Here is a 20,730-nt window from a genome sequence, read left to right as displayed (position 1 = left end):
TTTTTTTTTGCGGTACGCGGGCCTCTCACTGTTGTGGCCTCTCCCGTCACGAAGCACAGGCTCCGGATGCGCAGGCTCAGCAGCCATGGCTCACGGGCCCAGCCGCTCCACGGCATGTGGGATCCTCCTGGACCGGGGCACGAACCCGCGTCCCCTGCATCCGCAGGCGGACCCTCAACCACTGCGCCACCAGGGAAGCCCTGTGTTTTTAATATTGAGCTGCACAAGCTGTTTATATATTTTGGAGATTAATCCTTTGTCTGTTGATTCGTTTGCAAATATTTTCTCCCATTCTGAAGGCTGTCTTTTGTCTTGTTTGTAGTTTCCTTTGCTTTACAAAAGCTTTTAAGTTTCATTAGGTCCCATTTGTTTATTTTTGTTTTTATTTCCATTACTCTAGGAGGTGGATCAAAAAGATCTTGCTGTGATTTATGTCAAACAGTGTTCTTCCTAAGTTTTCCTCTAAGAGCATTATAATGTCCAGTCTTACATTTAGGTCTCTAATCCATTTTGAGATTATTTTTGTGTGTGGTGTTAGGAAGTATCCTAATTTCGTTGTTTTCCATGTAGCTGTCCAGTTTTCCCAGCACCACTTATTGAAGAGACTGTCTTTTCTCCATTGTATATCCTTGCCTCCTTTGTCATAGATTAGTTGACCATAGGTGCGTGGGTTTATCTCTGGGCTTTCTATCCTGTTCCGTTGATCTATATTTCTGTTTTTCTGCCAGTTCCATATTGTCTTGATTAGCTTTGTAGTATAGTCTGAAGTCAGGGAGTCTGATTCCTCCAGCTCCGTTTTTTTCCCTCAAGAATAATTTGGCTATTCAGGGCCTTTTGTGTTTCCATAAAAATTTTAAGATTTTTTTGTTCTAGTTCTGCAAAAAAATGCCATTTGTAATTTGATAGGGATTGCATCGAATCTGTAGATTGCTTTGGGTAGTATAGTCATTTTCACAATATTGATTCTTCCAATCCAGAAACATTGTATATATCTCTCCATCTGTTTGTATTATCTTTAATTTCTCTCATCAGTGTCTTATACTTTTCTGAATACGGGTCTTTTGTCTCCCTAGGTAGGTTTATTCCTAGGTATTTTATTCTTTTTGTTGCAATGGTAAATGGGAGTGTTTCCTTAATTTCTCTTTCAGATTTTTCATCATTAGTGTATAGGAATGCAAGAGATTTCTATGCGTTAATTTTGTAACCTGCAACTTTACCAAATTCACTAATCAGCTCTAGTAGTTTTCTGGTGGCATCTTTAGGATTCCCTATGTGTAGTATCACGTCATCTGCAAACAGTGACAGTTTTACTTCTTCTTTTCCAATTTGGATTCCTTTTGTTTCTTTTTCTTCTCTGAGTGCCATGGCTAGGACTTCCAAAACTATGTTGAATAACAGTGGCAAGAGTGGACATCCTTGTCTTGTTCCTGATCTTAGAGGAAATGGTTTCAGTTTTTCACCATTGAGAATGGTGTTTGCTGTGGGTCTGTCGTATATGGCCTTTATTATGTTGAGGTAGGTTTCCTCTATGCCCACTTTCTGGAGAGTTTTTGTCATACATGGATGTATGACAAAAGCTTTCTCAAAAGCTTTTTTTGCATCTCTTGAGATGATCATATGGTTTTTATTCTTCAATTTGTTAATATGGTGTATCACATTGATTGATTTGCGTATACTGAAGAATGCTTGCATCCCTGGGATAAATCCCACTTCATCATGGTATATGATCCTTCTAATGTGTTGTTGGATTCTGTTTGCTAGTATTTTGTTCAGGATTTTTGCATCTGTATTCATCACTGATATTGGTCTGTAATTTTCTTTTTTTGTAGTATCTTTGTCTGGTTTTGGTATCAGGGTGATGGTGGCCCTCACAGAATGAGTTTGGAAGTGTTCCTTCCTCCGCAATTTTTTGGAAGAGTTTGAGAAGGATGAGTGTTAGCTTTTCTCTAAATGTTTGATAGAATTCACATGTGAAACCATCTGGTCCTGGAATTTTGTTTGTTGGAAGATTTTTAATCACAGTTTCAATTTCAGTGCTTTTGATTGGTCTGTTCATATTTTCTATTTCTTCCTGGTTCAGCCTTGGAAGGTTATACCTTTCTAAGAATTTGTCCATTTCTTCCAGGTTGCCCATTTTACTGGCATAGAGTTGTTTGCAGTAGTCTCTTAGGATGCTTTGTATTTCTGTGGTGTTTGTTGTAACTTATCCTTTTTCATTTCTAATTTTATTGATTTGAGTCCTCTCCCTCTTTTTCTTGATGAGTCTGGCTAATGGTTTATCAATTTTGTTCATCTTCTCAAAGAACCAGCTTTTAGTTTTATTGATCTTTGCTATCGTTTTGTTTCTGTTTCATTTATTTCTGCTCTGATCTTTATGATTTCTGTCCTTCTACTAACTTTGGGTTTTGTTTGTTCTTCTTTCTCTAGTTCCCTTAGGTATAAGGTTAGACTGAGATTTTTCTTGTTTCTTGAGGTAGGCTTGTATAGCTATAAACTTCCCTCTTAGAACTGCTTTTGCTGCATCCCATAGGCTTTGGAACCTCGTGTTTTCATTGTCTCTAGGTATTTTTTGATTTCCTCTTTAAGTTCTTCAGTGATCTCTTGGTTATTTAGTAACGTATTGTTTAGCCTCCATGTGTTTGTGTTTTTTATGTTTTATTCCCTGTAACTGATTTCTAATCTCATAGTATTGTGGTCAGAAAAGATGCTTGATATGATTTCAATTTTCTTAAATTTACTGAGGCTTGATTTGTGACCCAAGATGTGATCTATCCTGGAGAATGTTCCGTGCGCACTTGAGAAGAAAGTGTAATCTGCCGTTTTTGGATGGAATGTCCTATAAATATCAACTAAATCTATCTAGTCTATTGTGTCATTTAAAGCTTCTGTTTCCTTATTTATTTTCATTTTGGATGATCTGTCCATTGGTGTAAGTGAGGTGTTAAAGTCCCCCACTATTATTGTGTTACTGTTGATTTCCTCCTTTACAGCTGTTAGCAGTTGCCTTATGTATTGAGGTGCTCCTATGTTGGGTGCATATATATTTATAATTGTTATATCTTCTTCTTGGATTGATCCCTTGATCATTATGTAGTGTCCTTCCTTGTCTCTTGTAACATTCTTTATTTTAAAGTCTATTTTATCTGATATGAGTATTGCTACTCCAGCTTTCTTTTGATTTCCATTTGCATGGAATATCTTTTTCCATCCCCTCACTTTCAGTCTGTATGTGTCCCTAGGTCTCAAGTGGGTCTCTTGTAGACAGCATATATATGGGTCTTGTTTTTGTAGCCATTCAGCGAGCCTGTGTCTTTTGGTTGGAGCATTTAATCCATTCATGTTTAAGGTAATTTTCGATATGTATGTTACTACTCCATTTTCTTAATGGTTATGGGTTTGTTTATGCAGGTCCTTTTCTTCTCTTGTGTTTCCCACTTAGAGAAGTTCCTTTAGCATTTGTTGTAGAGCTGGTTTGGTGGTGTTGAATTCTCTTAGCTTTTGCTTGTCTGTAAAGCTTTTGATTTTTCCGTTGAATCTGAATGAGATCCTTGCTGGGTAGAGTCATCTTGGTTGTAGGTTCTTCCCTTTCATCACTTTAAATATATCTTGCCACTCCCTTCTGGCTTGTAGAGTTTCTGCTGAGAAAGCAGCTGTTAACCTTATGTGAGTTCCCTTGTATGTTATTTGTCATTTTTCCCTTGTTGATTTCAATAATTCTTCTTAGTCTTTAATTTTTGTCAATTTGATTACTATGTGTCTCGGCGTGTTTCTTCTTGGGTTTATCCTGCCTGGGACTCTCTGCGCTTCCTCAACTTGGGTGGCTTTCCTTTCCCATGTTAGGGAAGTTTTTGACTATAATCTCTTCAAATATTTTCTCGGGTCCTTTCTCTCTCTCTTTTCCTTCTGGGACCCCTATAATGCGAATGTTGTTGCATTTAATGTTGTCCCAGAGGTCTCTTAGGCTGTCTTCATTTCTTTTCATTCTTTTTTCTTTATTTTGTTCCATGGTAGTGAATTCCACCATTCTGTCTTCCAGGTCACTTATCCGTTCTTCTGCCTCAGTTATTCTGCTATTGATTCCTTCTAGTGTATTTTTCATTTCAGTTATTGTGTTGTTCATCTCTGTTGGTTTGTTCTTTAATTCTTCTAGGTGTTTGTTAAACGTTTCTTGCATCTTCTTGATCTTTGCCTCCATTCTTTTTCAGTGGTCCTGAATCATCTTCACTATCATTATTCTGAATTCTTTTTCTGGAATGTTGCCTATCTCCTTTTACCTCATTCTTGGAAGGCACTTTTGCTGGGTAGAGAATTCTGCAGGACTGTTATCCTGTCCTTCAAAGGCATGTTTCTGCTGCCCTGCTTCTGAAAGCTCTGTGCTTATTCTAATTGTCCCTCCTTGGTGTTCTCTCTTCTCTCTGGTTGCTTCTAGGACCTCCTGTGTTTGGTGCTCTCCAGTTTCACTCTTATTAGCCAGCCTGCTCACCCCCATGCGGCTTTCCTCCTTCTCGGCTTATCCTCCGGGTGCTCTCTCTCCAGATTCTCCTCTGGCAAACGGCAGCCAGTCCCATGGCTTGAATGACTGCCTCTGGGCTGAGGACTGCCACGTTCACCAGCCCTGACCTCCTCCTGAGTGCTAGACGCACCTCTACCAACTTGCTCCATCCTCTCCCTTGTCTCAGACCAGCTTCGAGAACCACTCAGCCTCCCCACCCCAGTCTAGGTGCCATGCACCTCAGACTCATTCTGAGCCCTTCCCTCTTCCATCCCTTACACCAGCCCACAGACTGCCCTCTGCCACCCCCCACCCAAGTTGCTGTGCACCCTCACCTCGCTCACCTGGACAACACCATGATGCCAACCAGTCTCCCTGAGCCCACTCTTGACCCCACAGCCCACTTGCCCCAGAGCAGCCAGGGTTAGTCAAATCACGTCACCCTCTGCCTGAAAGAACTGTCTGACAGAACAAACTAATAAGTGAACCAATGAATGAATCAAGGAAGGAACAAACTGATACATAAATGGTTTCATGAACACATGTGGGTAACGGCTGGGCACATTTGGGAAATGGTCAGAATTGGGGATAGGAGAGGGGTTGGGGCCAGGGAGGTGGTTCAGATCAGATCAGACTTGGCTATGACACTCTGGCTTGGTCTGGGAGCCATAGGTGGATGGTCAGCAGCAGAATGAGCTGGATGGAGCCTCGTGGATGCCCCTCCTGTGCTCACAAGGCTCTCGTGGGGCACGCAGGCGCCCTTTAGCACACTAGCCGCCTTAGTGAGGCCAGCAGTTGGTGTTGAGCAAACAGCCATGAGAACAGCTGAGAACAAAATCACTGACGCTGGCTCAGGAAATGACATACTGGTAACTGAGGAACACTGTCACTTGGAGACGTTAGGCAGGACATGTGTGCTCATTCACACATGTGCACGTGCACACGCACACACACACACACACGTGTGCACTCTCAGCCAGGGTCACCCTGCACTATGTTCACACACCATCATCTCGATGCTTTGTCCCAGCTGGAGGCTGGCTTTGCAAGGGATTGTAGTGTAATTTTGCTCTTAGGAAAAAAGCACAGATGAGGGAAGGCTCTACTGAGCATAATGAATTTGGGGGTAAAGAGGATCCTAGTTTTTAAAATTAATTGTGGTAAAATACACATAACATAACTTACCATCTTAACCATTAAGTGTACATTTCAGTGTCATTAAAATAAATTCACATTGTTTTTCAACCATCACCACCATCCATCATCTCCAGAACTCTTTCATCTTGCAAAACTGAAACTCTACACCTATTAAACACTAACTCCCATTCCCCACCTCCTCCAGCCCCTGGCAACCACCATGTGACATTTTGCCTCTGAAGCTGACTACTCCAGGTACCTCATATGAGCGGAATCATACAGCATTTGGCTTTTTGTCACTGGCTTAATTTCATTTACCATAATGTCCTCAAGGTTTATCTATGTTGTAGCATGTATCAGAATTTCCTTCCTTTCTGAAGGTTGAATAGTATTCTGTTGTATGGATATACCACATTTGTTTTATCCATTCATCCACTGATAGACAGTTGGGTTGCTTCCACCTTTTAGCTATTGTGAATAATTCTGCTATGTACATGGGCATACAAATATCACTTTGAGACCTTGATTTTCAGTGTATACTCAGAAGTGGAATTGCTGGATCATATGGTAATCTTATTTTTGATTTTTTGAAGAACTTTCACACTGTTTTTCACAGTGGCTGCACCATTATACATTCCCACCAACAGTGAATAAAGGGTTCTAATTTCTCCACATCCTTGCCAACACTTGTGATTTGCCATTTTTTTTAACATTTTTTTTGGAGTATAACTGCTTTACAGTGGTGTGTTAGTTTTTGCTTTATAACAAAGTGAATTAGCTATACATATACATATATCCCCATATCTCTTCCCTCTTGTGTCTCCCTCCCACCCCCCCTATCCCACCCCTCTACGTAGTCACAAAGCACCAAGCTGATCTCTCTGTGCTATGTGGCTGCTTCCCACGAGCTATCTGTTTTACTTCTGGTAATATATATAAGTCCATGGCACTCTCTCACTTCGTCCCAGCTTATCCTTCCCCCTCCCCATGTCCTCAAGTCCATTCGCTACGTCTGTGTCTTTATTCCTGTCCTGCCCCTAGGTTCTTCAGAACCTTTTTTTTTCTTTAGATTCCATATGTATGTGTTAGCATACGGTATTTGTTTTTCTCTTTCTGACTTACTTCACTCTGTATGACAGACTCTAGGTCCATCCTACAAATAACTCAATTTCATTGCCATTTTTTTTGACAGTAGCCAACCTAATGGGTGTGTGGTTATATCACACTGTGGTTTTGATTTGCATTTCCCTAATGATCAGTAATGTTGAGCACCTTTTCACGTGCTTACTGGCTACTTCTTCTCGGGAGGAATGTCTGTTCAAGTGCTTTGCCCATTTTTTTTTAAAGTCTTTATTAAATTTGTTACAATATTGCTTCTGTTTTTTGTTTTGGTTTTGTGGCAGCAAGGCACATGGGATCTTAGCTCCCCAGCCAGGGATGGAACCTGCACCCCCTGCATTGGAAGGTGAAGTCTTAACCAGTGGACTGCCAGGGAAGTCCCGTTTTGCCCATTTTTGAATTGGGTTTTATTGTTGCTGTTGAGTTGTAGTTCTTTATATGTTCTGGATAGTAACCTTTTATCAGACAGCTGATTTGCAAATACTTTCTCCCATTTCACAGGCTGCCTTTTCACTTTGCTGACTGTGTCCTTTGATGTTTTAAATTTTGATGCAATACAATTTATCTATTTTTTCTTTTGCTGCCTGTGCTTTGGTGTCATGTATGTTTCAAGGATGTGCCCACAACTCTTCCTTTAGAACCGAGTAGGAACAGAACCAGTAAATTCCTGGCTCCATCTGGCATCCCACCCACGCTGCCCTGGCTGCCTGCCACCAGCCAGGTAAATGCCTGTGCACTGCAGGTTTCTGCTGTGGTTCCTCAATTGGCTCACAGCACCACAGTACCCAGGTACAGGAGAGACCTGAATGGCTGGGGGCTCACCGTCCACTGGGAGAGGGCACACACAAGCCTGGCCATGTGGACCCACCCTTAGTGCCAGAGTCCCAGGGGTCCTCCATTTCCAATAGGCACCGACACTGCAGGTGCTGGGGCATGCGCTTCCCACTCTAACTGCCTCAGCGCACACAGTGGGCACAGTGCCCAGGGGCCCACACAAATGTTTTAGTTGATGTTAAAGTCAGAAGGAAGAAAAAAATGTAATAATAAGGACTGTGTAACAATAAAGCAGCCTGGATTATATTTGTCTTTATATTAATAGTCATGAAATATAATCCTACTTTTTCATGGGGAAAGGGGCCCACAGAGGTCACAGGGCCTGAACCCACAGTCAGTAGTCATGACGTGGCCCTGGCCCTGGCTCTCCCCACAGAGAAGGCGGAGCCCAGTCCCAGGCCAGCTGAGTTTGGCTCAGAGCCCTTCCCTCTGCCTGTGTGGCCACACCTCCTCCCCACACGTGCCAAGGTGCCAACCCCAGAAGTCCTGTGTGACCACTCAGTGCACCCTGCCCAACAACTCAGTTTCCTCCTGCCTTTTCTGCACCCAGGGTTCAGAGGGCTCCTGGCCTCCTGCCTGCCCCGGGCAGCCACCACACACGCCTATTCCCAGGTGTCCTTCTGAGCCCTTTGCTGGGCTTCCTGTGCCCGATGCCTGCAGGTCCCACTGTGGTACCCTGGCTCCGGACCTCGTGCTCACTCTTCCCAGCCTTGCCCGCGACCCCCGGGTACGTGGTCCCCCACCCCGTCTTCTCTCCTGGGCAAGCCCCTGCCCAGCTCAGCCCTCTCCCCGCGTTCCCCCAGCCATGCTGGCCTTTCCCCCCTTCACTCCCAGAGCACCGACCTGATGCTAAAAGAAGCAGAGACTGTAAAGACCCACAGGGCCAGCACTGGGCCTGTCTTGCTCACCACTGCATCCCCACAACCTTGCCTGATGCCTGGCACAGAGGAGGTGTGAAGCGAAGGCCTGGGTGGGCTCTAGTAATTTGACATCCACAGGAAGCTCACCTTTTTTAAAAATAATTAATTAATTAATTAATTTTTGGCTCCACTGGGTCTTTGTTGCTGCTCACGGGCTTTCTCTAGTTGCAGCGAGCAGGGGCTACTCTTTGTTGTGGTGCGCGGTCTTCTCATTGCAGTGGCCTCTCTTGTTGCGGAGCATGGGCTCCAGGTGTGTGGGCTTCAGTAGTTGTGGCTCGTGGACTCTAGAGCACCGGCTCAGTAGCTGTGGCCTATGGGCTTAGTTGCTCTGCGGCATGTGGGATCTTCCCGGACCAGGGCTCGAACCCGTGTCCCCTGCATTGGCAGGCGGATGCTCAACCACTGCACCACCAGGGAAGCCCAGACAGCTCATTTTGAGAGCCAGCTGCCTCTGTCCATGGGTCCCTGGCTCAGCTCAGCTGTACTCAGTCACAAGCCAATGTCTCCCTGAGGGGGAAATCTGACAGCTTGTCCCAGTCCTGATGCTGCGAATTGAAGCCTTTGTCTACAAAATCATGGAGAAAACTCTGGCCTCTGCAGGCACACCCAACAGATGGCCAGCTTAGTGCATACACTGGGCGCTCAGTAAATGCCAGGGCTATCTTCTGCCCTGACGCCCAATGACGACACCAGTCACCACTAGTGCAGCCTTGATCCCAGTCGTAAATTTCTTCTCCCCCAAATGCTGCCAGCAGCCCTCAGTGGGCAGCACGTGCCAGGGTGGCCACCAAGTCTGAGTGGCCTTCCTGGTCTGGCCTGGGCACGCAGCAAGGGCCAGCTGCTTGGGCCCACACACAAGCAGGAGCAAGCAGCCATCCTGGCACACACTGGGTGCCCAGGGCTCTCCACGCTCCTGAGAGTTCTGCCTGGTACAGAGCCCGCGCTCCTGCCTGCCTGTCTGGTTTGCGGCTTCGCACACAGCACAGCTCTCCGGGCCCTTCCCACCATCATCCCTCCAGCCTGGGCCCTCTCTGTGTGGTCCGTGGTGGGGAGGGCAGGGGACCCCATGCGGGGGTGCAGCGTCTCCCCGGACGCCCGTCTTCCTGGGCCCTGGCTGGACAGGGCGGCTGGTGGCCTGTAAGAGCAGCTGGACGGAGGAGAGACCTGAGGGCCAGCCCGTGCCTCAGAGGCACCACCGGCCCTGCACGGACAGGCACCCTCCTCCACACGTGCGAAAAGCTCTGCCATGCACACCTTGCCTGAGCTCTCGCTGTAGACCTCACTCTCCCCATCCAACACTGGGAAACACAATTCACCTCTTGCCCTCAGAGCGGAACCGCAACCAGGCCCGGGTCCCCTGACACCCCACCACACCATGCATGCAGCCCTCTGCTGAGAGTAGGGAAGGCATCAGGGCGAGGCTGGAGTTTGGGGGAGTGAGGCGTGCAGCCGAGGTCTGCAGCCCGGCAGCCCGGATGCCAGCAGCCCAGACTTATCCCCGGCACACAAGCTCCAGCCTTCTGCTCCCAGAGGCCTGGGGCCCAGGCTGCACCCAGCATGCACCCGGGGCCACCACCCACGCTTCCCCACCCGCCCAGGCCAGATGCAGAGGCCTCGCTCAGATGATGGACGCTCCTGCCCAAATGTGATTTCCCAGCTGATGCCGAGTTAATCACCAGCCTCACTGGCAGTTCTTTCCGGCTTCTGTGCAAAGGAAACTGCCAATTAGGTTACAATTAATTTCTTACCCAGGGCAAGGCCTGGCTGGAAAAAGACTGGCCACCCAAGTGGCCTGCTGATGACTGTGTGCGGGTCACCAGGCTCGCTCGGCTCCAGGGCTCTTGTGCCCTGCAGCCCCAGCCAAGGGCGGGTGTGCCAGCTCAGGCTTGGGGGTGACGGGTCAGGACATCCCCGGCCTGGACCCTGGTGCCACTGCTTGGGCAACCATCCCCCCTCACGCCCAGCAGGGCACTGCGATTCAGACTTAATCTGTCACCCCACCTATCTAGAGCTCCTCAGACAGAGGTGGTCCTGCCCATCTCTGCCCCTCCCCCAGCACCCCTCTCGCCCTTACTCAACATTAACCGGTGAGACTTCTACATTCTTCCCGAGAGGCCCTGTTCTAAGAGCTTCACGCACGTTGTCCCACTTAATCAACACATCTGCCAGAGGTAACGACGACAGCAGAGGTAACGACGACAACTTTGTTTCCTGTCTTACAGAAGGCGAAACCAAGGCAGAGAAAGGCTACCTTGCCCAAGGCCACACAGAGAGTGAGCCAGGACTTAAGCCGAGGGTCCCACCCAGCCCAGTGTACGTGGCCACCAGGCTCCTCTGCTCAGTGACGGCAGTGCACACGTGTGCGGAAAAGCCAGGGCACCATGACCTGGGACTCCGGGCCACCCACCCACCTGCTTGCTAACCAGACGGAAAATGCAACCATAAATAACCATCCACAGCCTCCTTCAGCCTCCTCGAAAAGGCAGAAGTCCCTAAAAGCCCCTCATGTAAATTTGCTCTTTCACGTCTCAGTGAAAGAGGGCAAAGGCCCAGGAAGGCATGACCAGGTGGCGCTCAGCCAGAGCCCGCCTGACAGGGACAGACACAGACATGGCTGCTGTGTGCGCGGGCGCCCATGGATGCTGGGGGCCTGACGTGCCCTTGCCTGCTGGACACAGAAGAGAGCCTTGAGGGTCCTTCACTCTGCCCCTGTCAGGTCCTAGTACCACCTTGAGAAGTGGGTCTAGATACAAAGGAGAGATTTCAGTATGACTTACGGAAGCAGAGAGACAAGGGCAGAGGCAGGCCAGAGCCGTGCTCCTTCACTGCCTTGCTGTATGGCCAGCTCGGCATTCAGCCTCTCTGGGTCTGTTCCCAGCTGTGAACTGGGACAGGAACCCCTCCCTGGAAGCACTGCTGGGACAGAGCACCTACTGGTAGAAGCCAGAGCCAGTTCTCCTTTCTCCCTCCCTGACTCTTGAATCAGACCTGCCTGGGCCCACAAAGGCTTCCTGCTAAACCCAATCGAGGCCTTCCCACCCTGTGCTGGGCCCCAGCACTCATGCAGCTTCTGGGTGCAAGCTTCTGGGTGGCGGGCGGACTGCACTGCCTTGGTACCTTCTGCTGTCCCGGGAAAACGGCCTCAAGGGACTGGCAGCATGACATCACACAGCTGCAATTACGGTAATCAACTTACACCAGATCCGCCTGGTTATTTTTAGAGTCTGGACTGAGAGTTTAGCAAGACAGGGCAGCCCTGGGTTCCCCTGCTGCTGAGTCCCACCTCGTCAGGTGGGCAGGATGGGTCACTGGTTCCCAGAACCCCTCCCTTCCTCCCACCCCCTGGGTCCTTCACAGGATGGTCTTTGGGCATTGGCACCTCACATACAAGATGTGACACCACTGCTTCTGGGACATTGGAGCTCAATGTGGCTTTAGGGTCCGGGTCTTCTGAGAATGTCCTCAGGGTCCCAGTGGGGTCATGGTGACTCAGCCCCCACAGAAGGACACTGGAGGAACCCATGTCCTCTTCAAAAGGGACCTCCGGCTCAGACACTGAAATGTCTCTGGACAAAAACTGATCTGCAACACTTGGTGGATATTTGATAGAGCAAACTCAACAACAAAAAGACACACCCACCCAATTAAAACATGGGCAAAGGACCTGAACAGACACTTCTCCAAAGAAGATACAAACGGCCAAGAAGCACACAAAAGATGCTCAACATCACCAATAATTAAGGAAATGCAAATCAAAACCACATGAGATACCACTTTGTACCCAGGAGGATGGATACAATTTAAAAATATAAATAGAAAATAACAAGGATTGGTGAGGATGTGGTGAAATTGGAACCCTCACATACTGCTGGTGGGATTGTAAAATGTTTCAGTTGTTGTGGAAAACACTTTGCCGGTTCCTCAAAAAATGAGACTTGGAATTACCATATGACTCAGCAATTCTACTGCAAAGTATACACCTAAGAGAACTGAAAACAGGGACTCAAACAGATATTTGCACATAAATGCTCACAGCAGCACTATTCACAAGAGCCAAAAGGTGTAAACAACCCAAACGTCCACCAAGAGATGAATGAATAAATAAATGTGATACATGCACGCAATGGGATATTGCTCAGCCTTAAAAGGAATGAAGCACTGATACATACTACAATGTGGATGCACCTTGAAAACGTCAAACTAAGTAAAAGGAGTCTAACACAAAGGTCAATTTATACTAAATATCCAAAATGGACAAGTCCACAGAGACAGACGCAGAGTGGCAGTTGCCAGGGGTTGGGGTGGGGGGACTAGGCAACACTGCCTACCGGGTATGGGGTTTCCTTTTGGGGGTGATGAAAATGTTCTGAAACCACACAGGGCTGATGCCTATGCAACACTGTGAATGTACTGAATGCCACCGAATTATTCACTTGAGGACAGTTAATTTTATGTTATGTTCTGGGCGCCAGCCTCCCTTGCAGAGAGAAGGACCCTGTGACAGACCAGCCCGTGGACATGGGCAAAGTGCCCCAGGCCCCTCCAGGCCTGGCTCCTCAGGGCTCGGTGCCCCTCCCCGTGCACACGGCCAGGTGTGGAGCGGCTGACAGGGGCAGGGGGGTGGGACACCACGAACAGGAGACAAACGGACTGTGTTGAGACGCTGAGACTGGGGGTTTCTGTCACCCCCCAAGTACACAGTCTCTCCTGCTCACAGATACAGGTGGGTGGGAGGCTGCAGAAGCAAAGATTTGAGAGGGTCCACAGTGGAGACTTTACGAGGCTCTGTGGAGTCACGTGTGTGGTCCTGCTGGATGAGTCTCCTACAGAGACCACCTGCAGGTGCCCGTCTGACAAGGCTCAACCCCTCCCAGTGGCAAAGCTAGTGCTCACAGAGCTAAGTGCGTGTTAACCCTGCTTCCACAGGCAAGGAGGCAGCGGGTGCTGCGCCCACTTCATGGCTAAGTGGCGGCTGGAACAGAGCCCTGCTTCTCGACTCCATCCTTTCTCCTTCCCAGAAAGACGAGAACAGACAGCAGTGGACGGCCCACAGGCAATGCTGGAAGGGCAGGATGGGGGAGCAGGCAAGGAGAAAGCCCACCCAGAAGCTGCCCCCAGCTTCTGGGTCTCCCACCACTTCACTTTGTCTGTGTCTTTGGCTGTTTCAGAGGCAGGAAAGTTTGAGTAAGAAACTGAGTAAACTCCTTCCCTCCACTCGGACTCCCACCATCGCTCTGTGTGCCCCCAGGTCACCCCCCATTCACCCCGCTCTCAGGTCCTGGCACACAGAGTGCACATCTTCCCAAGCATTTTCCAGGCTGTTAGTTAAAGTTTAGGAACTTACATTGTTCCTTTTCCCCTTTTTGTTAAGAGTGAGAACCCTCGGAATTTTCTGGCAATCCCATAGCCACATGGGAGGGGGGGACTGCAACCAGTTTTGACATCCACTGTCTTGCCAGGGGCTTTCTGATTGTTTTAGTAGCAGAACCCTTTCTCCAATCAGAGCGCAGGTCAGGGCCAGTGCTCAGGGCAGAGCTCGGAGCTTTGCCTCCCTCTCCCGGCCACGCTGCCCCTCAGGCACTTCTCTGGAGCCCAGGGCCCTGCGGAACCCAGACAGTAGCAGCCCATGTCAGAAGAGCGAAGTCTTAAGACTGCGATAAGGTGCGACCGCCGGTACCCGAATCTGGGAGGGGGGCTGGGGCCCCCACGGGCATCTCCCCTGAGCAGGTCCCAGAGCTGGTCCCTGCCTGCCAGAGCCCACCAGGCATCGCTGATGTCATGGAGAGCCTGCACCAGCTGGACCACCAGGTGGGCACAAGCCTGTGCAGGTGCACAGGTGACCTTTCTGCAGAGGTGCCCTGGCTGCTACACTCTGTGGAGCCACTCACAAGGCGAAAGCAAACAGAGGTGTTTGCTCGGGCCCGGCCACCTGCTCTCCTTGAGGGCCCAGGTGGCGCCTGAACTGCCCCCCCCAAGGTCCCATTGGCGTCAATGCGCCAACAACCATGCTTTCTTGGGGGTGTCAGCTCCAGTGGGGGAGGAGCTAAGGGAACAGTGGCACCTCACTGCTGCTCTCACCGCCCCCCACCTTGCCCAGTGGACAGCTCAGAGGGTCACTGGCTTTACATCCCCAGCCTCAGGGACAGAAGCGGGTCCCAGGTGCTCCCACAATTACATAGCTGTGAGGCCAGAGCTTGATGAAGCCCAGGCGTCACCTGGCCCCAGAGCTCAGGGAAGGTGGACTGTGGGAGGACCAGGCAGGGGGAGGAGGGCAGGACGAGGGTCCCGTCCACAGGGGCTCCCAGGTGTCCTGGAGCTGCAGCCCGAAGAGGGCCCCATCCTCTGAGGTCCTCTGAGGTGCGATGGAGCCCTGTCTCAGGAGTTACAGCCTCCCCTGAACCCCTAAACACGCCGCAACTCTCTGCTGCTCTGAGGCAGGGAGAGGACAGCCGTGTGGGTTCTGGAGGCCTGAGCCTTCCTACCCCTTCAAGCCCCCCAGGAGCGCCCTCCCCAGGCCACCCAGGTCACGGCCCTCAGAGGGACATCCTGGGCCTGGTCTCTCTGAGCCATACCAATGCCCCAGCCTTCCAGGGGTTAAGGACCCCCACCCAGAAAGCGCGGAAGATGGGCCCTTGAAAACCCAGGGGAGGCAAATGGGGGGGGGAGGGCAAAAGATGACCCCCCGCTGCCATCACACCCCTGTGGCCCAGGGCCAGGAGGGCCACTTCCCCGCCTGGCTGCCCACCATCCCCTCCCACCCTAACCCTCAGCTGGCCTCCTGCCGTGTATCTCAGTCTGAAATCACACCCATACATTTGAGATAAGTGGCTACTTAGGGCCTCCTTTACTGCCCATCTCTCCCTACAGGGAGACAGCTCTGAGGTCAAAGGGACCTTCCGTTGTCTCCCGGAGTGCATCCCTAGCCCCGGAGAAGCTCCCCAGGCGGCAGGTGGTCCCTCGGGGAGTGTTTGTGGGCCCATCACTATTACTGTTACTGTTACTGTTGAGTTACTCAGAAAAACAACTGCAGAAATGAGAAGGAAGAAGAAAAAAACGAGGAGAAGGAAGAAAAAACGAGAAGGAGGAAAAGACACGGGAGCTTGAGCCTGAACACTGCACCCATACAAGGAAGCGTCCCCTCCTACACCCACGGGAAGGGGGAGGGGTTCCACAGCCGAAATGCAGCCACTTCTGTAGGACAGAAGGCATCACTACTGTTTGGGGGGGCACTTCTCCAGCTCTGCCTTTTTCCCAGTTGGGCACTTTCTTCTCCCAGTCTGTCCTGGAGCCCCGGGCAGGAGGGCCCTTTCTTGGACAAGGAGACACAGTTGTACCCATGTGCCCTGAAGTCCAGCCCCTCCTCAGCACAGTAGCGTCTGTCGGGTTCTGGGTCCCCAGGCAGAGGGTGGGTGCAGGGGCCACACACCCAGCCTACACCACCAGCACAGAGGCCTCTCTTCCTGCCACACCAGAGGACACACGCCCCTCCCCTGAGGCTGGCTATGACCAGACCCCAGCTGGTGGCAGTTCCCAGACCTGCAGGACTCCCAGACATCAGCTAAAGCAGCGGTCCCACCTGAGCATCAGCCAGACCCAGAGGGGCTCCTGACTCAGGTGCTGAAGCACAGTGGCACACTTCCCTCCCAGACCTGGGCCAGGCTGTCCCCAGGGCCCCTGGAGCCCCGAGCAGGAGGGTCACCAGTGGGTGAGTGGGCTCAGGGCCACCTTCCTCTCCCAGGACCCCTCCTGGTCCCCACCGCCACTGGCCCAGAGAAGGGGCCCAGAGGACCCGAGCGGGGAGACACAAAGTCCTCTCCATGGATTCAAGTTCACAGGCTGCGGGAGCCTCAGTTTCCTTACCTGTGAAATGGGAAAATAAGGCTACATCCCTCAGGGTTTCGGGAGGATACAGTGAGCTAGCAGACAGGCAGTGCTCAGGACGGGACCGGCAGGCCATGAGCCCCCTGGGGGTGGCTACTGCTGGCATCAGCCTCATCCAGTGAAGACCAGGGGATGCAGGAGTCCTCTCTCAAGTCACAAAGGTGGGAAGGCCTCAGGGGAAGCAGCAGCTTCCTGGCCCTCCCTTCCCCTTGGCACCCCATGCTCCAGTTTAAGAGATACCATAATTTTAAATAAGTTTTCTCCTCCCCTGGCTGAAAGGCCATTAGCTCCCCATTAGGTGAATGCATCCCATTTTCTTCTCACCACCAAGGAAACAGTGATTTACTTAGCTGTCCCTAAAGCAATTCTGCAGAATAAAGGCAATTTTGCAGTGGTCTCAATAAACTTCCCCATTTGCTTTCTGCTCACAGACCCCACCCTGAGAAGCCCACCAGCTGACCCAGCCCCTTGGTCCCTGAGTAGGCTGGACTCTGCTAGGGCCCAGGACAGCCAGTGTGGGCCACAGGCAGCTCCCAGAGGCCAGAGTGGCTTAGTGGGCTAGGGCGGAAGAGAGAGAAGGCTGGGCCCAGGCAAGCCTGGTGGAGCAGGACAGCACTCATCTCTGGCCAAAGAGGGAAGGGGCTGAAAGGGAGAGAAAGAAGTGAGCAGAGCAGCCCTCCTGGCTGAGGGGCTGCTCTGGCACCTGCCGGTCCAGGCAAAAGTGGCAAACCCAGGTCCAACAGCAGAGGGGTGGGCCCAGCAGCCTGGAGAGGGGGCTGCTAAGTCGCGGCCAGCTTTCCTTTCTTCAGTACCTGGGAGTGAGAGGCCCAGAGGGTGTGCACGCAGAGAGGGCAGGTCTTTCCTTGTGGCTAGAGGTGCTGAGCAAAAAGGGACCCAAGAAGCCAGGCCAGAAAGATGAGCGATGTGAGGCCTGGTGAGGAGCAGCTGGAGGTCAGGGAGATGGTGATGGGTGACGGGTCAGCCTGAGACATTCAGGGGGATCCCCAGAAGCTGGGGCTCAGTTTCTTCATCCATGCCACGGGGATGCCTGTACCTGTGCTGGAGCAGCAAAAGGCCAGAAACTTCTAAGAACAACTTTTAGATGGAAGTTCTTTAGCTCTGGTTCCAGGATACCCAGGGTTGATGGGCTGTGCTCCTGAGTATGAGCAGGGAGGGGCAGGTGTCCCTGTGGGGGGACACATGTGGGGGTCCCAGTGTGTGTGAGTGGCAGAGAGAGGGGCTGGGTTCCCTGGGGGAGGGTGGAGTGGGAAGGGCCAAGCCACGCTGCGTGAGTGTGTGTGTGTCCACAGCCCTCATAATCACATATCCTTGAGAAAGGGCAGGAGTGTGTCTTAGTGATGACCAAGAGTGAGTGTGAGTGTGTGAGCGTGGATTCAAGGGTGTGTTGGGGGGGGCCGTGCGTGCACTCACACGGATACCAGCGTGTGGGTGAGGAGTCCTGTCTTGCTCTGGGAGTCTGTGTCTGGGTTGGCACCTTTTTCTGAAGGTGTGTGCATTCACACACAATGAGAGTGTGTACACGAGGAGGGGGGCACACCGTGAGGGTCTGTTTATGCCCCAGGACCTTGCTCTGAGCATCCCTAGGCCCTCGAGCCCACCCCTACCAGCCCTGGGGCAGTGCTTCCCTTCCCCGGCCGCTGCCTCTTCATCTGGTTGCCTCCCTACCCCCTTCTCGTCAGTCCCCCAGCACAGAAGAGAGCTTCCCGTCTCGGGGAGGTGTCTGGGCCAGCACGGGAAGGCTTTCCTCCTCTGGAGGCCCGGCCCATCCCCCAGGCAACAGGCCTGGCCACAGGAGGGCTGCGTCCACGAGAGGGCGCCCCGGGGCCGAGCTGCTCCCAGCCTGGTCGAGTCTGGGTGGGAGCGGCGGCCCAGCTCACTGGTGGCGGTCTGCAGCAGCTCACTGAGAGCCAGGCTCAACAGCTCCAGCACTGCTACTCCGGGTAGAGGGTGCCCGCAGGCCTCTCCACGGGCCCGTTGTCTCCTCTTGGGTATCGCGGGGCCACCTCTCAACCCCCAGTGCCACCAATCGTGGTTTCTTGCTCATCCCATGGGAGGGTGGGCGAGGCAGGGGACTTGCTTTCCCTGGATTGGAGAGCCTTTCTCTGACCACCCAACTCCATGCGTCCAGGCTGTGGAGAAGCCACCTGCATTCCCGCCAAGTGTCGCAGGCTGCCCTCGCACCCCTACCCGCCAACTCCAGCACCCCACGGCCTCAGCTGGGACCCCTGGCTAAGCGTGGGACAGGCACAGGAAATCCTCCACAAGCTTCTGAGGCTGCCCGGCACGCCCTGGCTTCAGGCTCACACCTGATCACCCGCCCACAACTACAAAGTTGCAACCCCGAGTTACAAGAGGTCTTCTAAACACCTTGTGTTTACTTCTGCCCTGCCTGCAGCCTCCTCCTGCCTGTTTTCCCCTCACAGCACTGGACCCCCAGACTCCCGATGCTTTCCCCCATCCTTCCCCAGGTCAAAGAAAGGGTTTCTCCCCTGCCTTCCCTATGATGGGCTGGGGGTCCGTTCTAGCTTCAGTATCTGCCTCTTGGGCTCAAGATGCAGTCACATAAATGAAGCCTTGGGCAGGCCTGGGAACCCAGAGTCTGCGCGGGACCCAGGGCCAGACGCAGGGGACCACCACCTCTTCTGTTCCCAAAGGCCACAGGGAGAGAAAGCCCTTTGTAAGCAGAGGGGGAGGGTGGCCGGAGCTCCTCTCTCAGAGGGAAACTTGGTGCATACTGAGTACTGAAGAAGAGGAAGTCAAGGACAGTTCGAGAGAAACTAAAATTCGTGGTGTGTGGGCAGGGGGGGCGGGCAAAGATTCGACGGCCTTGGGGTTCACTCATCCCGTCAGGGTTGTGGGGGTGGAGGCAGTGACCAGCCTTTGCAAGGCCACATCTAATCCTCCCAGCACCGATGTTGGCGGCACACAGCCCTACTTCACTGCAGGATGGTCAAAAGCGCTTGGTACAGGTCGGCCCAGGGCCGTCAAATGGTCCCAAAGGCCGCGCCTTCAGGTGTCCCCGCCTGGCATCAGCGCGGGACTCGGAAGCCGCGCGTGGGAGTGGAGCCACGGCGGGTCCTCAGCCGGCTGCGCTAGGCCAGTCCGAGCGGGCCCTCGAGGGCAGCCTCCCTAGAAACCACAGCCTTGTGGAATTTTTAAGGATTAGAGCGGCAAAAACGCACAAGGGAAAAGCAACCATTTTTCAAAACAGTAGATCCCCTCCGCATCCCGCGGCTAGCCAGGGTATCAGAGTTGGAGGAAGAATGCACCGACGTGTAGAGCGACAAGGAAACGAGGACGGAGCAATCTTTGACAGAAACACAACTCCTCCCCGCCTAAGTCGCAGACTTTCTAGGGCTACCTCACCCGCCCTCCCCCACCTGCACCGAAACGGCTACAAGCTCCGTTCGGTTCGCTCCAAGACGCTGCTGTGGTGCGAGGCGCCACCAGGCTGGGGAGCGCGGCTGCGACAAGGGCCCTGGGCACCGACCCCGGCCACCCGGCCTGCGTGCCGCTCCGACCCGAGTCCGGCTCCAGCCCGAGACCCGCCCAGTGCGCGGGGCCCGAGGCGCCCTGCCCACCACACCACCCCGCTCGCAGCCGAGCCCGGGCGGCCGGCAACTGCGCAGCCCGCTGCCCGCCGCAAACAGAAAGGCGTTTCCGAATGCGTCCACTCAGCCGCTCGGCGCGCGGTGCCAACTTCGCCTCGGCCGCTGCGGGCACCAGTCCCCGGCAGGACTCACCTTCGCCGAGCAGCGGCAGCAGCAGCAGCAACCGCAGCCCCACGGTGCCGGCCGTCGCCTTCTCCATCGCCGGTGCACGCTGGAGCCGCGGCGAGAGGGACGGTGGCTTGGGCTGGGGGTCTCGGCGGCGGGGTGTGGCGCTCAGCCGGGCTGCCCCATGCCCGGCCGGGACGCGGCGGACGAGACGAACACTGCGGGCGCAAAGCGTCGGGGCGCGGACTCCACGGTACTCTCCGCAGCTGCGCGCCGGGCTCCGGTCGCGGGGCCTGAGGCGAGGCGGGGCGGGGCGGGGCGGTGAGGGGGCGGGGCGGGCGGGGCCCGGGTGCGGGCGGGGCGCGGGAGTAAGGGCGGGGCACTAGGTACCCGCCCAGGCGATGCCTGGTGCGGTTCCCGCGGGGCGCGGTTTAGGAGACCAGTGCCGGACGCGCGGTGCGGGCCGGGCGGGGCGCGAGTAGGGGCGAGGTGCGGGACCCGGGGTACCGGCCCGCCAGCCGCAGCCCCAATCCGCGCACCTCCGCACGCACAGCCACTCTTCCTCACTCTATGCGCCCGCTCTCAGTCTGTGCGCTTCGACCTTCCCCGC

At 52.8% G+C, this 20,730-nt stretch overlaps 1 protein-coding gene across 2 annotated transcripts in view; it reads right to left on the bottom strand.

The window, feature by feature from the left end:
* The window catches only part of RET (ret proto-oncogene), a 59,415-nt gene extending 39,010 nt beyond the window's left edge, over window positions 1-20,405 (bottom strand). The window contains exon 1 of one of the 2 annotated variants that reach the window (XM_029245609.1): window positions 20,148-20,405. In XM_029245609.1, the coding sequence (XP_029101442.1) occupies window positions 20,148-20,214 (67 nt within the window). In that variant the 5' untranslated portion in view covers window positions 20,215-20,405. The remainder of the gene's footprint in view (window positions 1-20,147) is intronic. The other variant, XM_029245608.1, reaches the window with a different exon arrangement.
* Window positions 20,406-20,730: the final 325 nt, after the last annotated feature.

The sequence above is a fragment of the Monodon monoceros genome, unplaced genomic scaffold (assembly GCF_005190385.1).
Source record: "Monodon monoceros isolate NGI ecotype Baffin Bay Population unplaced genomic scaffold, NGI_Narwhal_1 Super_Scaffold_4, whole genome shotgun sequence".
Taxonomy (NCBI): domain Eukaryota; kingdom Metazoa; phylum Chordata; class Mammalia; order Artiodactyla; family Monodontidae; genus Monodon; species Monodon monoceros.
This window is presented reverse-complemented; position numbering and strand designations above follow the sequence as displayed.